Source organism: Chiloscyllium plagiosum, chromosome 32, assembly GCF_004010195.1.
Source record: "Chiloscyllium plagiosum isolate BGI_BamShark_2017 chromosome 32, ASM401019v2, whole genome shotgun sequence".
NCBI classification, from domain to species: Eukaryota; Metazoa; Chordata; class Chondrichthyes; order Orectolobiformes; family Hemiscylliidae; genus Chiloscyllium; species Chiloscyllium plagiosum.
The window spans coordinates 38,380,084-38,400,802 of NC_057741.1; the positions used below are offsets into that span (position 1 = coordinate 38,380,084).

Sequence of the window (20,719 nt, forward strand, 5' to 3'; positions counted from 1 at the left end):
TAAATAACTAGTAGGTCCCCGTTTTACGTTGCTTCCTTGAATGTAGTTTTAACATCGAGTCATCTGCATTGTGCTTCAGTGCCCGACCTCATTAAGCACATGGCAGTCCATGTCCTTAGAAGAGGGTAGCACAGGGACAGAATGTCATCTTGTGGCAGAGCAATTAGAGAATGCACTTGAGGTAATTTCAACCTATTAAACGCAGAGCCAGCATCCTGAAGATGACCCGCAGTAAATCCAAAGGAAGAGCCAGGGTTCCTTGTCTCTATCAAAAAAGGCATTTTTTGTGACTCAAGCAGATCTTAATTTTGGAATGCACACACTGTACATGTATGGTACTCTTGGGGATATCTCTTGCCTGGAATAACTGAAGACCTCCCCTGCCCCCAATTTCAGTTGAAAAATTGACTCCTGTCAAAAACATAGTATAAGCTTTCAGGAATAAGTGAGGACTTATCACACAAGTTTTGGCCCAAAATTGAAGTCATGGCTACCTACAACTACATTGCAAAATGCAGAGTACTCACCATGAAAGTTTTTGTTTTAAATTCATAATTCTGAAGTTGCAAATATTTCAGTGACCTATCTTCACAAAGTAGGTTCAGCTATGGTCAAGTAATATTGCATACTATTTTCCGAAAAAAGGCAACAGTGGGACTGTAAGGCTTATGATTCAGAAGTTTTGATTTGCATTTTTAACTTGCCCTTGGTGCAATTTCAATAGTAAGCACTATTCTGGCTAAGGCAGGGGGAGATTGTTCTTAGACTGCTGTGAAGAATAAAAAGGTCTGAACCCAAAATATCCTTTTACCATCTTCACTCCCATCTTGAAATCTCAATATTTACACACACATTACACTTTTTAAAAAATGTATGGTACTTTGTGGTAAATTATTAAGAAATAAAGTTAGACATTGACAGCTTTAAATATTCATGTTTTATTCCAAATCATAGTGAATGATAATCACTTCTCGGTTCTTCATTTACAAGCAAGAGTGAATTGACACACCAACAGGTTTTGCAGCTGTGCATCACTTTCGTAACAAGATGCTCAGCTTGGGCATTAAAACCAGACAAAGAAATTAATTTAAAGCCAGTTATAGTATTTTCCTCTTCCCTCTGCCTTGAAAATAAATCAATTAGAGCCCATGAATTCAGGATACCACAAATACTATTTTTTCATAAACACCACATATCATTAGTGGCAGTCAGGTATCAAGGACAGCAATAGCTGTATGCAGTAAATACTGTCAATTAAAACTTAGTCATCTATGTTCCAATTCGCATTTTAGGATATTTTAAACTTGAAGTGCCTTTAACAGCATCACTTGAAATCCTGAAAACTGCACGCTGTGCCAATAAGTTCACAATCTTTGAGATGTTCTATTTGCTGGCTTTGGCTCTTCAGGAAACTTCCACAGCCTGACGCAGCTCTTCAAACAATGGTGCGAGCTCTTTCTCCAAACTGACAATCAATCCTTTCAGGACAGAAAACGGGAGTTAGAAAACCAGTAAAATGCAGAAATACTACAAAAGAACCATCAGGAATTGGTTCCTCATACTCACCAATGCAAGGGCTCAGAGCTATACACTCACTCATCTTTTGCCATCTTGCCCTTTCCTGCAACCTTCGTTCAGATGATATTCATTCAGTTGCTTTTAAAATCTATTACAGATTCCACTACTGCTCCAGTTCCAGACAGGGCATTTTAATGCCCTCGCTCCACAAATAAATACATGTTTGCATTCTTCCCTACTGTTTACTCGTTAATCAATTTTATGCACTCTAGCTACCAACCAATAGAAGCTGTCTTTTGATAACTACTTGAATAGATCTTAAAGAACAAAGAAGAAAAAATTTTCTTTCTTCTTTAAGATCTATTCAAGGCCCTCCAAGCCTGAGCTGATCCAAATGTACTGTCTAAACCTGTCGGTCAATTCCTAAGCATCTGTATCCCTCTGCTCCCCACCTACTCATGCATCTGTCCAGATGCATTTTAAATGAGTCTACCGTGCCTGCCTCTACCACCTCTGCTGGCAATGCATTCCAGATGCCCACCACCCTGTGTAAAGTACTTGCTGCAAGTATCCCCCTTAAATTTTCCACCTCTCACCTTGAAAGCATTACCTCTATCCACCCTGTCTATACCCTTCATGATTTTGTAAACCTCAATCAGGTCTCCCCCATCAATCTCCTTTTTTCTAGTGAAAATAAACCTAACCTACTCAACCTCTCTTCATAGCTAGCACCTTCCATACCATGCAACATCCTCGTAAATCTTAATTTAGAATGTTGCTTTCAGGTCTCAAATTGCCCCAGCTTCCCCAAATGCCTTTTCATTAAAAAAAGGCTCCCATCTCTGGTATCAAATAATAAATCTCTTCACATCCTCTTGGACTCTGACTTATTCCCAAAGTAAGGGCACTATTCTAACTGTAGAATTGTTTTTTGGTTTTATGTATTCTGGATCTCAGCTTAAAAAGTAGAGTCTGTATGCTGCTTTACTTTCTAGAAAGCTAACATATCCACTCCCCTCACTTTTAAAGAATTGAGTCTCTGAACCAAAGCCTCCAAAGTTTGTTTAATCTTATGTACTTTCTAATTTTCTTTGAAAATGAATTTTCTCACATTTATCTGATTTAAATTTCACTGGTGACTATGTAGCTATGCTATAAACCTACAGGTCTTCCTGAAGTTCCTTCATTCTAACAATTTTCACATTCCTATTTTTGTGCCTGTGTTTTGCATTCCTCAGGAGTTTTGTTGCTGCTCCATTTTAACTACTGAACAACCTTTCTACAGTGATTCTCTTACAGATCTTCACAAAAATTAATACTCACTTTCTGTTATATATTTTCTTCCCATTTACCACAATGTTAATTTTTAAAAACTGACCCATGTCTTTTTTTTTAAATCAGCTGTGCATTCTTCACTTAATATATTCAAACTCTTTCTTGCAAAATTTAATAAATTTGCAGTGCAAAAATACACAGGGATTCAGTCATTATGGGATTCCTGTGTGGAAGCAGGCCATTCGACCCATTAGGTCCACACTAACTCGCTGAAGAGGATGCCACCCAGAACCCTGCAGAAACCGATGCATTGATAATCCTTCACATTTTAGACATTTTACAGTGAAATAAATGATTGGAATATACACATTATAAACAAAAATCATACATTAAAATCCTCATAATGGAATATTTAATCCAAAATACATTTTTTTAGACCATTACTAGTAGTTACACCTTTTAGTAATAGCTGTGAAGGAGGTGGCCCTCATGGGACTGTGCTCAGTAATTTGAAAGATTTACAGCTTGCACAATTTCAAAACTGTACTGTGGAAGAGTGGGTCATTACTGACAATAGCTTCTAGATTTTCACATTCACCTATGTACACTTGGACTGGTAAAGTTACTGAGTTTCAGAAAGCAATGATGGTGAAAGGCTGAATTTAACTCAATGGCACAAAATCCAAGCCAGGTTAAAAATCTTGGAAAATGACAAGTTAAGGCAATGAGATAAAGTAGTTACAAGGAAATGGGTTTTCAAGTTCAAAGGTCAGTGACATCACACAAGAGGAGCTCCAATGGTAGAGAAGGAAGGTTGAAAAAGGATTACTGATCAACCCTGGACATTAAACAGAAGTGTACTGCAGGTCAAAAACGAACAACATTGTATGGGGCAGCATTAAGCCTCAGTGGTTAGCACTGTTGCCTCACAGTGCCAGGGACGCTGGTTCAATTTCTGCCTCGGGCAACTGTTGGTATGGAGTTTGCACATTCTCCCAGTGTCTGCATGGGTTTCCTCCCACAGTCCAAAGATGTGCAGGTCAGGTAAATGGGCCAAGTTGCTGTCCAGAAAAGTTTCACCTTTAAGCAAGTTATATTCATAGTAATCGCAGGGCCTTCGTACTTCTAGAAGCCTCTCACCTGTACGAAAGCTTCAAGCATTTTGTTAAGTCCATGTACGCATAATAAATCAACTGAAAGTTAACAATCTCTAACCCTGAAGAAGGGCTCATGCCCGAAACGTTGATTCTCCTGTTCCTTGGATGCTGCCTGACCTGCTGCGCTTTTCCAGCAACACATTTTCAGCTATGATCTCCAGCATCTGCAGCCCTCACTTTCTCTCAATCTCTAACCCCCACCTTATACTGAATTTAAAACTCTACATATTGAATAATTAAGAAGATTTATATAATCTGCAATAAAGGCATTCATAATATTATTTACCTATCAATGTCTGAACATTTTTTTCTCCTTTTCTAAGGTTTCTGCCAACATAACCCTCCCATTGTTGCACATACCATCAACCTCAAATTTAACAAACTTAGTACAGAACGTAACGACGAACAACATTTCTGTGAAGCAGGCCACAGAAGAGCAAGTCCAAAATAACCAGTTTGAATGCCAATTTTAATGTTTCTTTTCAGATTATGGTCCTCCTCAAATTATGGTCTTCCTCAAATTATAATTTGCATAATTTCATATATTCTTTAAATTGACTACACACGTGGAATTTCAGGATGACAATTTCATTCATACACTAAGCTAACATAATCTCCCCCAAAATAGTCTTCCTTTTACAACAGTGTCAACGTTTCCAACAATTTCAATCACTTCAACCAAATGAGATATTCTACCAGTGATGTCAGTAAAACCATCCCAAGAACATTTCTCCTTAGAGAGGATAAGGGGGAAATATAAAAATTGCTTTGGTTCAGTTAGTAGCATAGTTAGTTCAGGCAGAAGGTCATGGGGTTGAATCCCATTAAAATAGTTGTTTTATCAGGAAAGTGTACATGGCAAGTATTGCTTTTATCAACCGAAGCAACCACTATTGGATTCAATTCAACAACCTGTGAGATCACAAACCTGTCTTGTGCAGGGTAGCATTCCATGTCTGGAGGACTAAAACAATACTTGTACTGGACATGGCTTAATGTGATATGAAAATATTTTGTAACTGGCTTTGGCATTAGCACAGTGGTATCAATTTTGACATGGTTAATGTACAAAAATGAAGTACCTGTGTTAGCATTGCTGTTGGCTATGAAGCTAACGACTAACGGCAACCGATTAAACTGCACAACCTGGAGAACAAAACAGGACAAGAAGAAAAAGAAATTAGCAAAAGCATGAATTTAGACCAGGACAATGAAGAGTTTAGGAACAGGATTAGATTATTCAGTTTATTGAGCCTGTTTAGTCATTCAATTAGATTATGGTTGATCACTACCTCAATTCCACTTTCCTGCACGACCTGCATATTACTTGCATTATTCCCCAGAAATGTACTGATTTCTGTTGTAAACATGGCCAATGATTGAGTTTCCACAGCTCTCTGGCACACAGAATTCCAAATACAGAATTAAATGAAGTAATCTTTCCTCAGGAGCATTTGAGGACTCTGGATGTACATGGAGTTTAGGAGGATGAGGGGGGATCTATCGGAAACATACAAAATACTTAATGGCCTGGACACATAGAAGTTGGGAAGGTGTTTCCATTGGTAGGAGAGACTATGGACCCGAGTGCACAGCCTCAAGGTAAGGAGATAAGGTGAAACTTCTTCAGCCAGAGATGGGGAATCTATGAAATTCAATGCCACAGAAGGCTGTGGAGGCCGGGGCATTGAGTATATTTAAGACGCAGATAGATAGGTTCTAGGGGATCAAGGGTTACAGGGAGAAAGCAGGAGAATGTAGTTGAACAAATTATCAGCCATGATTGAATGGTGGAGCAGACGCAATGGGCTGAATGGTCTAGTTTCTGCTCCTGTCTCTTATGGTCTCATCTTGATGTTAAACTGCCTATCACTTATGCTATGATTGTGGCCCCAATTTTAGCTCGGAGAAACAGATCACAGGAATTAATTAATCATTCTGCTGATGATTTTTTCTGCAATTAAAACCTGGAGCTTAGTATACAGGATCAATAAGTAAACAAGGTATTCAGTACAGTGTATATCTGTACATTGAATGTTACAATAATTGGGTAGCTCTTGAGGTTTTTTTCCTAACTAGGTTATCTTAAAATATCTTCTATCATCTTTTACTTTAAGTGCTTTCATTTCACTGGCTATGCTCCAAGCTAATCCACGTCCAATAACCTGCTCTGAACATTCTATTCACATTTTAACAACTGTGACAAATGCTACCACAGCAGTTGAGACAATCAGCAATATTGTAAAAAAAGGAAGTCAATTTGTGACATCTTCCAATATTAATGGATAAATCCCTTTCAAATATTTCCAAGAATTGGATTTGCATTTTTGCGTTAAAAGTTCTCTTTGGGCCATACCTGTGTAACAGGTTTTGTTGAAATCAGTCCATTAGTTTTTGAGACATGGCTAAATGTTAAAGCAAAGCATGAAACTCATTAAAACGTGGTGTAGTAACCAAAATGATGCAAACCTTTCTTCCTCTTTTGGTCAACAATTTGCCTCCCTGTTAGTTGTCGGTAAAATACCTGACAATTTGATTTGAGTTGCGGACAGAATCAGAGTGTGGATCCCACCTCAAGTCACAGTGTAAAATTGCACTGTACAGGTGCTGTTCCACTAGATGGCAGCCATTAGCACATTTGACTGCACATACAAGATTGGTACAATTCTGATGAATAAAACAATTTAAAATGGAAATACATATTCCTGACGCTACAAGGAAACATAAAACCATATTTAAATGCACAGGTTATCAGCAAATGGAGGGACAGGCTGATGATGCAAGAAAGATGGAAACATATTATAATCCATTTGCATTGTAAGAAACTTTCTGATCTAGAAATCCATAAAGCTGCTGTATAAATTGGAATTTCTCTGAACAGTAACAACTCTACCTATACATATTTTTTAAAATGCACCCAAACTTAACATGCATTAACACACACCTTCATTCATAAAACTTTGGAATTATTGTCTTAAAAAATGTCAATTGAATTTACATTCAAAGAAAAATACACAGTAGGGTGAGAGAGGGGGCACATACCATTTATTTGAGTAATCAATTTATTAACAGAAGATTTGACAAAGAAAAATCACCTGGTAAGTATTGTAATAACAAATGATGCTCTTATTCTTTGAAAGTCCCAGCTTGCTTCCTTGATCTGTTGCAAGAGCAAAGGTGGAGAGGAATCCCGGTCTCAGTGCATGCTCGGGTGCATTATCATTAGCAACTGAAGGAAGACAACCCACAGGAACAATGAACATTTATTGCTCGACAGACAAATTCAGCAAGTTACTGAAGAATAACAAATTAACAAAATACATCAACAAATCATTCCATCAAAGTGAGGAAATCTCATTGCTATTCACGTCCCAATGACATTTTGATCGTGTGGGGAAACCCAAGAAATTACTAAGCTTCAAAAACACAACTTCACTGTATCACAGACTGGTAACAGCATAGGTAGCAGCCATTTGGTCTGTCGTGTCTGTGCTTGCTGTGTGCAAATCACCGCGTCACATTCCTCTGCCTTATCTCCCTCGCTCTACAAAACCTACCTTCAGCTAATTATTTGGTCCTCTTGTGAAGCTTCAATTAAATCTGTCTCCAATACATTCTCAGACAGTTCATCAACATTCTAGCTCCTAACCATGTCACAATCTCTTCACTCGCCAAAGCAAATGGGATCAATAATTGTTTGGTGGCACAAAACTTGTGCTGGAGAAAAAGAAACATTTCATTAGGCTTTTTGCCTTGAACTCTTCAGGACAATTTGCAAGAGTTCCAATAAAGGAGAAACTAAGAACATACTGTACAAGGAGCAGAATGGTGACGGTTTGGCAAGGGGACTCTGGTAAAGACACTGCAAGGGAGAATGCAGCAGTTACTGATCATTAGCAGTTAACTGCCATATGTTGCTTAGATTTTAAACTGCTCAGTTTAAACAGTGAATGGTCAGAGTATTGCTGAGAGAAATGAGCCAGCGAATAGTTACCACCTATTCTGTTGACTTGGCTCAGCATCAAGGATCCAGATTCAATTCCAGCCTCAGGCAACTGTGTGGAGATTGCACATTTTCCCTGTATCTGGTGGATTTCCTCCCATAGACCAAAGATGTGCAGGTTACTCTATGATTCTTCTGCCTCCTGTCCAACAGGTCTCTCTCAAACAATACAAGTGATGTCGCTGTGCACTCTTACATACCTCTCATATAATGACTACTTCTAAAGTAGTTATTTAGCACTGAGGAAATGTGAGACACCATATAAATGCATTTATATCAATAGTTTTGTCCTTGATGTCAAAGTTAAAACCCATATCTAGTGTGTTTTAAAGTGAATGAAATGAGATTATGAAATTTGCTTGGGAATTGTATTGGCTCTTCCAAATGAGGAACCATTCCAAATTAGGAGTGTAAAGGTAAGGAGCATAATGCAATTACTGATAATTGCCTGTAACAGCAGGTTAACTGAGCAGCTAGAACTTACCTTTAATCACAGGCACTCCATCTCTGTCAGATACCACAATGGCATGAAGGCCCTCAACACTGCAACACAGTTATGCAAGATTATTCATGTTGCACCTCTAAACTGGTATTGGAATTCTAATTGCACAAACTTTATTTGTTGAACGATTGTAATAAAAATGCCCATAGTAATGAGAATCCAATTTCACAATGTTGAGTATTAACAAACAAGAATTTTATATATTTTATCATTTCCTTGGGCTCCTGAAGCTGTTTGAAAATTCAGCAACACCAACAATATCCTGGAAACCAACAGTTTCTTGAAGGTTGCGTCAAGGTAGACAGGGTGGTAAAGATGGTGTTTGGCATGCTTGCCTTCATTGTTCAGACCACTGAACATAGGATTTGGGATGTCACTTTGCAGTTGTACAGGACTTTGATGAGGCCACTTTAGGAGTACTCTGTACAGTCTGGTCACCCTGCTTTAGGAAGGATATTATTAAACTGAAGATGGCTCAGAAATGATTTAACAGGATTTTACCAGGAATGGACAGTTTGAGTTATAAAGGGTGGTTGGATAGGCTTGGATTCTTTTCCCTGGACCATAGGAGGTTGAATGGAGGCTTTATAGAGATGTATAAAATCACAAGGGGCACAGATAAGGTGAACAGCAAAGATCTTTTCTGTAGTGTGGGGGAGTCCAAAACTAGGGGGCATAGTTTTAAGGTGAGGGGAGAAAGATTTAAAAAGGGACCTAAGGGGAAACGTTTTCACATAGAGGGTGGTTTGTATGTGGAATGAATTGCCAGAGGAAGTGGTAGGTACAGGTGCAGTTACAGCATTTAAAAGATATTTGGAGATGTACATGAGGACAGTGAAAAGTGTATAATGTTGCCACACAGTCATCACCTGAGGCACAAGTACCTCGGTACAGAATCTTAATAAAAAGGTGGAAACAAAGTTAGAAGTTAAACATTGCAGTAATCATAATATAGTGTAAAACATACAAAATAAGGTTAAAAGTTACACAATACAGACCTCCTTAGTTTTAAGTAAAAAATAAAGAAATAAAGCTGAAAGTCCAAGCATTACGCCCTTTATGTGCTTAGCCACATTGGAACGCACTTCAAGGAATTACCTCGAGACTAAAAGTCCATGCTGAGGCCACCATGCCATATCTGTGGGCTGGCAGGAGAGGAGAGGGGAAAAAACACAGAGACAAAAAAAAGAAAAAAAAATGGAATGGATGGAGCGAATGAGCTCCATCTGAAGTGCCCTACTCCACTGCTGTCTTGGACTAAATGAGGGATATGGGGCAAATGGGACTAGTTTCATTTGGGAAACTTGATCAGAATGGATGAGTTGGATCAAAGGGGTCAGTTTCTGTGCTGCAAGACTTTATGACTCTGAAAAAGACAATTATTGCACAGATTTTTTCACTACTCACCCCTTGTAAAGTGTCATATATTTTCTTTGTCATGCAATGCATGTGCATAAAACATTTTTACACCCTGTCTACTAAGTACGATTTTATATCTAAAATGACTATGCAGAATTAACTACAGTATTCATGTCAATGTCATTACAAGCAATCTATTTCCATTTCTTATAATGGTTTAAATATTCACAGCCATTATCTCAAAACTATATTCAATAGGAGACCCCAAGTTAAATCGAAACTGTAACAGTACAGCGAGTAAGTAAACAATATTATACTCCTTACTGCAATAGCTACAGAGCAATTCAATGTTGCCACATTTAAATGAGATTACATTGTTCAAAGTTTGTCTGCACTAAAGCAGTGTCACTTTTAATACCATTCTGATTCCATATGTTCCAAATGTTTATTTGTTTATGCCAACAAAATTAAACAGCCCACACGCTCTAATCAATGTTATTTATACATCAAACTGACCTAACTATATAAAGGCACTTATCACCATTTATGGTGACCACATTTTGGATAAACGTCACCCAGGTATCCTTCCTTTAGGAACGCAACAAAAAAAAAGTGAAAGAAAGTTTGAACAATTTATTGAACCAGACAACAGCTGTAGAATGTTAACTGATCAGCTCAGATCTTCATTGATGCATTGATTGTTGCCACACAAAAGAACCTTGGCTAATTCGAATCTAAAGGAAAATCTATCTAACTCTCAACTATATCTTCACTTGCTTGCATTTCTAAGTGCTGCTTCTGTTATGAGACCAACCCTCTAAGATTCTGAATTGATATACGCTAGCTGTAAAACCAAGAATTAAGGTCACCAAGGTAATGGTGGAATAGTCTTTTAGCTGAGCTTATAAAGCAAGATTATTATAAGTAAAATAGGACAGAGCTACAGAGCTAATCATGGCCTAGGTTTGAGGCCAAACTCAGCAGCTGCCACACAATGCCCCATTGCCTTTGTTTAACATTATACACACTGTCTTGAATATCATTCACTACACTTTAATCATTATCTTTGGTTTAGAGATATGTCTAGGCTGGCTTTCCAACAGTATTAGTAACCAGTTGGCACTTGCAGATGAAACATAATTTCTAGCATATTACAGGCTGAAGTGGGGCACGGTGAGGAAATTGCCAAATACTGCTAAAAAGACAAATGCTTAGAGACAACTAACACCACAAAGATATTTGTTAGTCAATCTGAAACATTATTACAGAATTTCAGGAAAGTTGAGCTTAGAAAATAAAGGGAAAAGTGAAAATACAACAATTAAGAAATATATAAGTGTAATAGCAGAGGTGTTACAGCTTATTTCAGATGTATTGAAGGTACCAGTCAGTATAAACTTATCTAAAGAAAAGTCAGAAATCAAAACACAGGAGGAAGGATTATTTTACAATTTTACCTAGGCAACTGCTTGTAAAGGTATCTCTTCAAGTCCTGCAGAAGAAAGACATCAATTTAGAAGAACACAGTAAAAATGTAAATTATACTGCATGTTTTCAACTTGAATTCAGAACTGAAATTCATAGAATCCCTACAACATGGAAACAGCCCCACAAATCCATACCAATACTCCAAAGAGTATCTCATCCAAACCCATTCCACATTACTCTACATTTACCCCTAACCTACACATCCCTGAACACTATGGGCAATTTAGATTAGATTCCCTACAGTGTGGAAACAGGCCCTTTAGCACAAGTCCACACCGACCCTCCGAAGAGTAACCCACCCAGACCCATTTCCCTCTGACTAAGCACCTAACACGATGGGCAATTTAGCATGGCCAATTCACCTGACCTGCACATCTTTGGACTGTGAGAGGAAACCAGAGCACCCGGAGGAAACCCACGTAGACAATTAAACAGAGTCTCAACCAGTTACAATTATTTAACTCTCACCTTCATGCGAGGTATTCCACAGCAGGATCCTTTATAGATATAATATATCATCGTCCCCTTTCAAATACTCAGAGTTGAGAGGGGGATAAGAGGAAGGACTCACCCACTTTGAACTTTCAATGTGCTGTAATTAAATTTCAATCTCGTGTCACTGCTATCAGGTGCTGGTTGTTTCATGTACATGCAGAAACCTCCGCTCAAACTAAGCTTAAATAGACCAATGGAAGAACATTCTGCCTCATATTTTATTTCCTAATAATTCCAAAATTAAAGGAATGTCTTGCTAATGGGATCTACAAGAGGATGTTTGTTACATATTTAGATGACGTTTTGTTGAAATTTACAAGAATGGCAGCATGGCATACTGTAGCATTATATGCATTGCACTAGTCAGCTTAGTTAATGGTAGAAGACATTTTCTACATACTCTTCAAACTTGCTACATAGGCAGCCTAGCAAATTACACATTTCTTCTTACCAATTAAGAAAATATTACTTACATCTGCCATCTTCCTTTAAATGTTTAATACTCAATTCTGAAACATAAAACAGTAATGCACCATCGCTAAATGTGTGACTTTATCCTTTGACACTTACCAAAGTAAACAAAAAGGATAGCATAGTTAACTTTCATATTAAATTGAGCTATAACAGAGTGAAGGAACATAAGGTTTTTAAAATCAGTGTCTTTAACTGTGTTCAGCAAGTCAGTTCTGAGGAGTTGGATATGTTTTGCAGCCAATAGTTTGATGTTGCATCTAAACTTCCCACATGCTTTAGCCACCATCACATTCACAGTTCAAATTCCTCCATGGGCTCATCCCTCAAAATCAACCAATTCTGTCAGCCTTCCAGCATAGGAACACTCCGTCACATCCCTTGACTGGGGCCTCAATCCCCAATTTTAAACCTACTTGGAAGCTGTGCCTTCAGCTACCCAGATAATCTGGGATTCCCTCCCTAAACCTTTCTCTCCTTCCCCTTCATATCTGCTGCTTTAATCAATATCTCAAGGAGCTCAATGCCAAAAATTCTCATTTTGGAACATCTAAATACTTTAATGATGCTTTATAAATACAACTCGTTGTATCAATGACATTTTTCTATTTCTATCAGCCACCTGGGCAAACATACTAAATTAGGGATCATATCAGACTCTGCAACCACACTTGCTAACTAGGCTGAAGCTTTCTAAACACATTTTACTTAGGACCCATACAACAGGGTGGGGGTGCTTTCACTACATCATTTTGCACTCCATTCACTTTCCACATCTACAGCTATTTGGATGGCAGAACATACAGCCTGATAGTTTCAAGTATGCAATTTTCTGGATTAATGCAATTTTGTGCATTAAAAATGCACAAAAGTATTTGTCCAAATTTAAAATATAGGGCATCTATTAATAAAGTATTTTTTTTCTAATCTTAAAATTACTATTTCTGAAAGAAAACAACTCCAGATTGTTGTCTAATACCTATAATGAGTAACTAGTTGAAAGTGACCAACTCCATCACATTCTAGAGCATTAAAGAATTTGCTGAGCATTCACTAACCCAGGATATTTTAGAACAACAATCATACTGTACAGAAGAAGCCATTCAACCCATCTAGAAGTATACCTGTACTTCTAGGAATATACTACTACCTACATGCTCCTGCACTAAGGTCCATAGCCTTGAATCAAAAGATGTGGAGCTGGAAAAGCACAGCAGGTCAGACAGCACCCAAAGAGCAAGAGAGTTGATAAGTCCTTCATCACATTCCTGAAATGTTAACTCCTGCTCCTTGGGTGCTGCCTCACCTGCTGTGCTTTTCCAGCACCCACACTTTTTGACTTTGACTTTCCAGTATCTGCAGTTCTCACTTTCTCCTCCTCTCCATAGCCTTGAATGTTTGATGCTTCAAGGCCTAATCCAAGTATTTTTTCAAAAAGATTGAGGCTTCCCACTTTAACTGTCCTCCCAAGAGTGCATTCCAGACAGATGCATTGGATGAAAATGTTTTTTCTCAAATCTCCTCTGAACATCCAGCCTTACACTATGCTCCCCTTTTATTCACCCCTCAATCAATGTGAACAGCTGCTTTCAATCCACTCTGTCTATGCCCCTTATAATGTTATACACCTCTATAATGCTCTCCCCTCAACTTTCTCTGTTCCAAAGAAAACAACCCAGGTTTATCCAGCCTCTCTTCATAGCTGAAATGCTCCATCCCAGGCAACATCCTGGTGAATCTCATTTGCACCCCCTCCAATATAATCACATTCTTCCTACATGGTGACCAGAACTGCATTATAGTTGCAGCCTAACAAAAGTTCTATACAGCTCCAACTTGACCTCCCTGCTCTTATAATCTATCCATACATTTTAATAAATATATGCTACAAAGCCACTGATTTCTTAAATAGTAAATCCCAAACACACTTGGCAAAATAATCTTTCTCCTTCTCCATCAGAACAGAAATCTCTAGACCTCAACCTTATTTCTAAATTCTCCTACTCTTCAAGAATAGTCCGACCTGAGAGCAAAGACAATACTTTGACTTTATGTCTCATTCAAAAGGTGCACCTCTGACAGTGCAGCACTCCCTTTGCACTGGCAATGGGACAGCCTGTCAAGATTCATAAGCTCAAGACTGGAGTAGACTCTGAATATCTGTCAAATCAACATTTAACCTTTTCTGCTTGAAGAAACCCCACTGCAAAGTCTGTCATGCGTAACACCAAGAACCACATTACATATATGGTGGTGCTGAATGTCTTAAAACGCATAAAGGTGGATAAATCCCTGGAACCTGATCAGGTATATCCCAGAACCATGTGGGAAGCTAGGAAAATGATTGCTGGACTTCTTGCTGAGATATCTGTATCATTGATAGCCACGGGTGAGATGCTGGAAGACTGAAGGGTGGCTATTGTGGCGTCATTAGTTAAGAAAGACTCTAAGGAAACATCAGGGAACTATCGATCAGTGAACCTGACGACAGTGATAGCTATGTTGTATTTGGAAAGGCAAGGACTGATTAGGGATAGTCAACATGTCCTTGTGTGTGGGCAATCATGTCTTACCAATTTGATTGAGTTTTTTTTGAAGTGACAAAGAAGACTGATGAAGGCAGAGCGATGTAGACAGATAATGAAAACAACTTTTGATACATTTGTCTTTATTGGTCAGCACATTGAGTATAGGAGTTGAGATGTTATGTTGCAGCGGTATAGGACATTGGCTGGAACACGTTTGGAATACTGTGTTCAATTCTGGTGTCCCTGCTATAGGAAGGATGTTGTTGAACTTGGAAGGTTCACAAAAGATTTACAAGAATGTTGATAGGGTTGGAGGGTTTGAGATACAGGGAGAGGCTGAATAGGTTGGAGCTATTTTCCATGGAGCATTGGAGGTTGAGGGTTAATTTTCTAGAAGTTTATAAAATCACGAGGGCACGGATAGGGTAAATAGCCAAGGTATTTTTCCCAGGGTAGGGGGAGGGCATAGGTTTAAAGTGAGGGGGGAAAGATTTAAAACGGACCTAAGGCACCACTTTTTCACACCGAAGGTGGTGCATGTATGAAATGAATTGCCAAAGGAGGTAGTGGAGGCAAATACAATTACAACTCTTAAAAGGCATCTAGATGGGTACATGAATAGGAAGGTTCAAAGTTTGTGAGAAGATTTGTAGCTCGGGTGCTCGTTGTTGTGGTTCTGTTCGCCGAGCTGGGAATTTGTGTTGCAGACGTTTCGTCCCCTGTCTAGGTGACATCCTCAGTGCTTGGGAGCCTCCAGTGAAGCGCTTCTGTGATGTTTCCTCTGGCATTTATAGTGGTTTGAATCTGCCGCTTCCGGTTGTCAGTTCCAGCTGTCCATTGCAGTGGTCGGTATATTGGGTCCAGATCAATATGTTTATTGATTGAATCTGTGGATGAGTGCCATGCCTCTTGGAATTTCCTGGCTGTTCTCTGTTTGGCTTGTCCTATAATAGTAGTGTTGTCCCAGTCGAATTCATGTTGCTTGTCATCTGCATGTGTGTCTACTAAGGATAGCTGGTCGTGGCGTTTCGTGGCTAGTTGGTGTTCATGGATGCGGATCGTTAACTATCTTCCTGTTTGTCCTATGTAGTGTTTTGTGCAGTCCTTGCATGGGATTTTGTACACTACACTGGTTTTGCTCATGATGGGTATCGGGTCCTTTGTTCTGGTGAGTTGTTGTCCGAGAGTGGCTGTTGGTTTGTGTGTGCTGTTATGAGTCCTAGTGGTCGCAGTAGTCTGGCTGACAATGTAGTGTAAAAAATCCCATGCAAGGACTGCACAAAACACTGCATAGGACAAACAGGAAGACAGCTAACGATCCGCATCCATGAACACTAACTAGCCACGCAACGACACGACCAGCTATCCTTAGTAGCCACACACGCAGATGACAAGCAACATGAATTCGACTGGGACAACACTACTATTATAGGACAAGCCAAACAGAGAACAGCCAGGGAATTCCTAGAGGCATGGCACTCATCCACAGATTCAATCAATAAGCACATCGACCTGGATCCAATATACCGGCCACTGCAATGGACAGCTGGAACTGACAACCGGAAGCGGCAGATTCAAACCACTATAAACGCCAGAGGAAACATCACAGAAGCGCTTCACAGGAGGCTCTGAGGATGTCACCTAGACAGTGGACGAAATGTCTGCAACACAAATTCCCAGCTCAGCGAACAGAACCACATCAATGAATAGGAAGGGTTCAAGGAATATGGGCCAAATGTTGGTAAACGAGACTAGAATAATGTTGGATATCTGGTCGGTAAAGGTGAGTTGAACCAAAGTATCTGTTTCCGTGCTGTACAACTCTATGACATCCTCAGCTCCATTCAGATAAATCCCCTCTACAAAACCTTAGCACCCTCGTTAAATTACAATACTTAGCATACTATAATATGGCAACTGGGGTCTGACTGGGATTTTTTGATTTTTAGTGTTATACCAATTGCCTATACTTGTATGGTCAAACATGAAATGTACTCTGAATGCATATGTTCTCCCCCTCAATGTACATATCCCTTAAAGGCATCACTGTTCCTTCAGCTGCTGAAATTGTACTAGTTTTATATTGCCACTCTACACAGTCATAGAGCTGTACAGCATGGAAACAGAGCCTTCAGTCCAACTTGGCCACATCAACCAGCTATCCTAAATTAGTCACGGTTTGGACTCCCCCATCCCCAGGAAAAGACCTTGGTTATTCATCATATCCATGCCCCTAATGTTTCATAAAGCTCAATGAAGTTACCCCTCAGCCTCCAATGCTCTATGGAAAGTAACCCTCCCCTTTGTTAAATTTCATTTGTCACTTGTCTACTCATTTCATTGTTCTCAGTCTTTCTGCAGTCCATTACTGCTTCTGCGTTTTTCTTTGATTTCCAAATTTTAGATCTTTAGTATCCTTTGAAATTGTCAAAGTCCAAGACTTTAATATTTATCATAATAGACAAAACCTAAAAGCCAAAACTAAAGCTGTGGAGATTGGCAGGAAAGCTGCTTTTAATTCCTTTACTGTGGTGGTGTGACAGTAAAGGTGAAGAGAAAAACAGAGAATGGCTGTTTTCTCTGCTGAGTGGGTCAGCAACATTTAAATATCATTGGTGAGGGGGGAAAGGATACTTTATTTCACTTGGAGATTTGTTGGAATATGCAACATGCTACTTGAAAGGATGCTAAGAGTTGATTTGATAAATAAAAGAATTCATTGCATAGCACTTTAATGACTTTAGGATGTTCCCCAGGGTTTTACAGTCCCTAAAGTACTTTTGAAGTCTTGCTATTGTAATGTAGTTATAAGTTACAGAATCACAAAGGGTCAAATTCAAAAAGCACAGATGATCATTTGGCTGACCACATCCGTGCAAAAGCAGTTGGCTAATTCAATTTCCCTATCCGTTCTCCACAATAGCAGACGTTTATTCACCAATTATCCAACTCACTTTTGAAAGCCTGAGAGAACCAGTCTGACTCAAGATTGGGATACAGACATAGTTAAAAATCACACAACACCAGGTTATAGTCCAACAGGTGTATTTGGAAACACTTAGCTTTTGGAGCGCTGCACCTTCATCAGTGGTTGTGGAGTACTCTACAACCACCCAATGAAGGAGCAGCACTCCGAAAGCTAGTACTTCCAAATAAACATGTTGGACTATAATCTGATATTGTGCGATTTTTAATTCTGTACACCCCAGTCCAACACCAGCATCTCCATTTCAGGGATACAGACAGAATCTAACCTCATACTTTTAATGCACTGTCTGAGCGGAGATGACACTTTGTAAAAATAAAACCTTAAGTTATCTTGAGAATGTAATTTGAAAGTAGCTCTGGGATTTACATATTAATGAACGAAAACCTGCAACCCATTCTAAAAGATGAAAGACTTAACAGCAATCTACTTTGTTCAATAGATCATATCAGTTGCATGCATGACACTGATCTTTTGCTATACATTCTGAATTACGATCCTGCTACACAGTTACCTGAAGGAGCAGCGCTGTGAAAGCTAGTACAGGTAGACAATACTTTATCTGAAATCCCGAAATCAGAAGATTTTATCGTGAAGCTTTTATTTCCATTAACAAGATTGTTTGGCCTGCAATTAACCAAACTTCACATCCACTTTACCCACATCACTCAAATCTGACGAGGTGGTGTGACCCAGCACTGGCAAGCATCAATTCTGTCTCAGGGCCCATAGTACTCACAGGTGTGTCTGCTGTTATTTAAATTTTTTTCAAAACTGTCACTTATTCCAAAATCGGAAAAATTTTGAATTCTGAAAGCCAGCTGGTCTCAAGGGTTTCAGATAAAGGATTGTGTGCCTGTACCTCCAAATAAACCTGTTGGACTATGACCTGGTGCTGTGAGATTTTTAACTTTGTCCACCCTAGCCCAGCACCAGCAACTCCACATCATCCTCAAACAGGGCATTCCTGTTCAGATTGTAACTGCTTGCTACGTAATAAAGATATTGTAACACAGCAGACAACTTTTGGATGGTAAAGTCCACAAACAGCAGTCCAATGACTACTGTAAGTCCTTATACAGCAATGCTGATTCGACTAACATAGGGAGGATACTGGTGAAAACTCTCCTGTTCTTCTGTCAAATATTTTTCACTGAGAAGGCATTGGGTGCATGTGTGGTCATATGGCTCATCCAAAAGATACAACCTCTATCATGGCAGTACACCCTCAGTGACACTGGAAACAAATGAAGCCAAAAGCTTCAGAGTCAGAGGACAACAGGGGAAGTCTCAGATAGCAGTGTGAAAGGGGAGGAGGACCAGCCAGCAGGGGTGGGCAGATTGAATGGCCTCCAGTCTGTACACCCACCATGATGCCCAGTCAGCTGCCAGATCAGTTTACATGGGTTCAGGATCAGCTTATCCTCCAGCGCCTGGAAAACAGGGCAATAGGTCCCTTCAAGCCAAGTTATTTTTCCCAGGGATAGGGGAATCCAAAACTCGAGGCCTAGGTTTAAGGTGAAAGGGAAAAGATTTAAAAAAGGACCCAAGAGGCAACCTTTTCACAGAGAGAGTGGAGTATTATGAAACAAGCTGCCAGAGGAAGTAGTGGAGATGGCTGGTACAATTAAACATTTAATAGGCATCTGGTAGGGTATATGGAGAGGAACGGTTTAAAGCCTATGGAGAGATTTGAATGGCGAATGTGATGGTGGCTGAAGTTTAGGAGATACATCAAATCATTGGATGCTGAATATAGACCATTGCTAAACAGTTAAAGCAGGGCAGAAGTCCCACACACCTCCAGAAAGCAGGGCAGGAATCCCATCCCCTCCAAGACCCTGGGAAGCAGGGCAGGAATTCCCTCCCCGAGCCCCTGGGCAGGAATCCCCTCCCCTAACTCCCGGGCAGCAGGGCAGGTATCCCCTCTCCTAGCCCCTGGGCAGGAATCCCCTCCCCTAGCCCCAGAGCAGGTATCCCCTCCCCTAGCCCCTGGGCAGCAGGGCAGGAAGCCCCTCCCAGAGCCCCTGGGCAGCAGGGCAGGAATCCCCTCCCCTAGCCCCAGAGCAGGTATCCCCTCCCCTAGCCCCTGGGCAGCAGGGTAGGAATCCCCTCCCCTAGCCCCTGGGCAGCAGGGTAGGAATCCCCTCCCCTAACCCCTGGGCAGCAGGGTAGGAATCCCCTCCCCTAACCCCTGGGCAGCAGGGTAGGAATCCCCTCCCCTAACCCCTGGGCAGCAGGGCAGGAATCCCCTCCCCTAACCCCTGGGCAGCAAGGCAGGAATCCCGTCCCCTAACCCATGGGCAGCAGGGTAGGAATCCCCTCCCCTAACCCCTGGGCAGCAGGGCAGGAATCCCCTCCCCTAACCCATGGGTAGCAGGGCAGGAATCCCCTCCCTAAACCCCTGGGCAGGAATCCCCTCTCCATGCCCCACAAACGCTGAGATCTCGCGGCGGGCTCAATCATACCGCGCACTTTAATTCTATCCCTAGCAGTGTCTCTCCGCGGGGGAAGCACGGCACGGACAAGCCTCGGGACCCTATCGCCCGCAGGGGTTTACCTCAGGCGGATCAAGGATCGCAGCAACGCTCGCGCAGGCGGCCGGACATGTCATGTGACCGGGACCATCCCAGGTGGGCGGATCCTTCATCATCTGAGCACTCCGTCACGTGACAGTGGACGGATGGGGAAGGGTGAGAGCGACGTCATCTGGGTGGGCGGGGTTATCATTCTAAGCGCCCCGTACTGGGCGGGGCCTACCCCAACCGAACAAACAGGGCGGCAGTGCCCCCAGGTCAGAGAGAGGGTCTCCAAACCAGCAGGGAGGGTCAGTGCTGAGGGAGTGCCACACTGTCGGAGGGTCAGTGCTGAGGGAGTGCCGCACTGTCGGAGGGTCAGGACTGAGGGAATGTCACACTGTCAGAGGGTCAGGGCTGA

At 40.7% G+C, this 20,719-nt stretch overlaps 1 protein-coding gene across 2 annotated transcripts; it reads right to left on the minus strand.

Moving 5' to 3' along the window:
- Nucleotides 1-922: 922 nt before the first annotated feature.
- On the minus strand, nucleotides 923-20,442 carry lamtor3 (late endosomal/lysosomal adaptor, MAPK and MTOR activator 3). 2 transcript variants are annotated; one of them, XM_043674463.1, is made up of 7 exons: nucleotides 20,343-20,442; nucleotides 12,271-12,306; nucleotides 11,272-11,306; nucleotides 8,438-8,496; nucleotides 7,046-7,179; nucleotides 5,033-5,096; nucleotides 923-1,478 (listed from the first exon to the last, which is right to left on the minus strand). In XM_043674463.1, exons 2-7 carry the CDS (start codon nucleotides 12,277-12,279, stop codon nucleotides 1,405-1,407), a joined length of 375 nt encoding a protein of 124 aa, XP_043530398.1. In that variant the 5' UTR covers nucleotides 12,280-12,306; nucleotides 20,343-20,442; the 3' UTR covers nucleotides 923-1,404. The 2 variants fall into 2 exon arrangements, with proteins under 2 accessions (XP_043530398.1, XP_043530399.1); XM_043674464.1 differs by lacking the exon at nucleotides 20,343-20,442 and adding an exon at nucleotides 19,152-19,289.
- Nucleotides 20,443-20,719: the final 277 nt, after the last annotated feature.

Excerpts from the sequence above, each read along its gene's own strand:
- lamtor3 (XM_043674463.1), bottom strand. Across the intron at positions 5,097-7,045 it reads GTTATTACAATACTTACCAG|GTTGTGCAGTTTAATCGGTT; the intron begins GTGATTTTTCTT and ends TTTGTTCTCCAG. Across the intron at positions 1,479-5,032 it reads CAACAGCAATGCTAACACAG|GATTGATTGTCAGTTTGGAG; the intron begins GTACTTCATTTT and ends CTGTCCTGAAAG.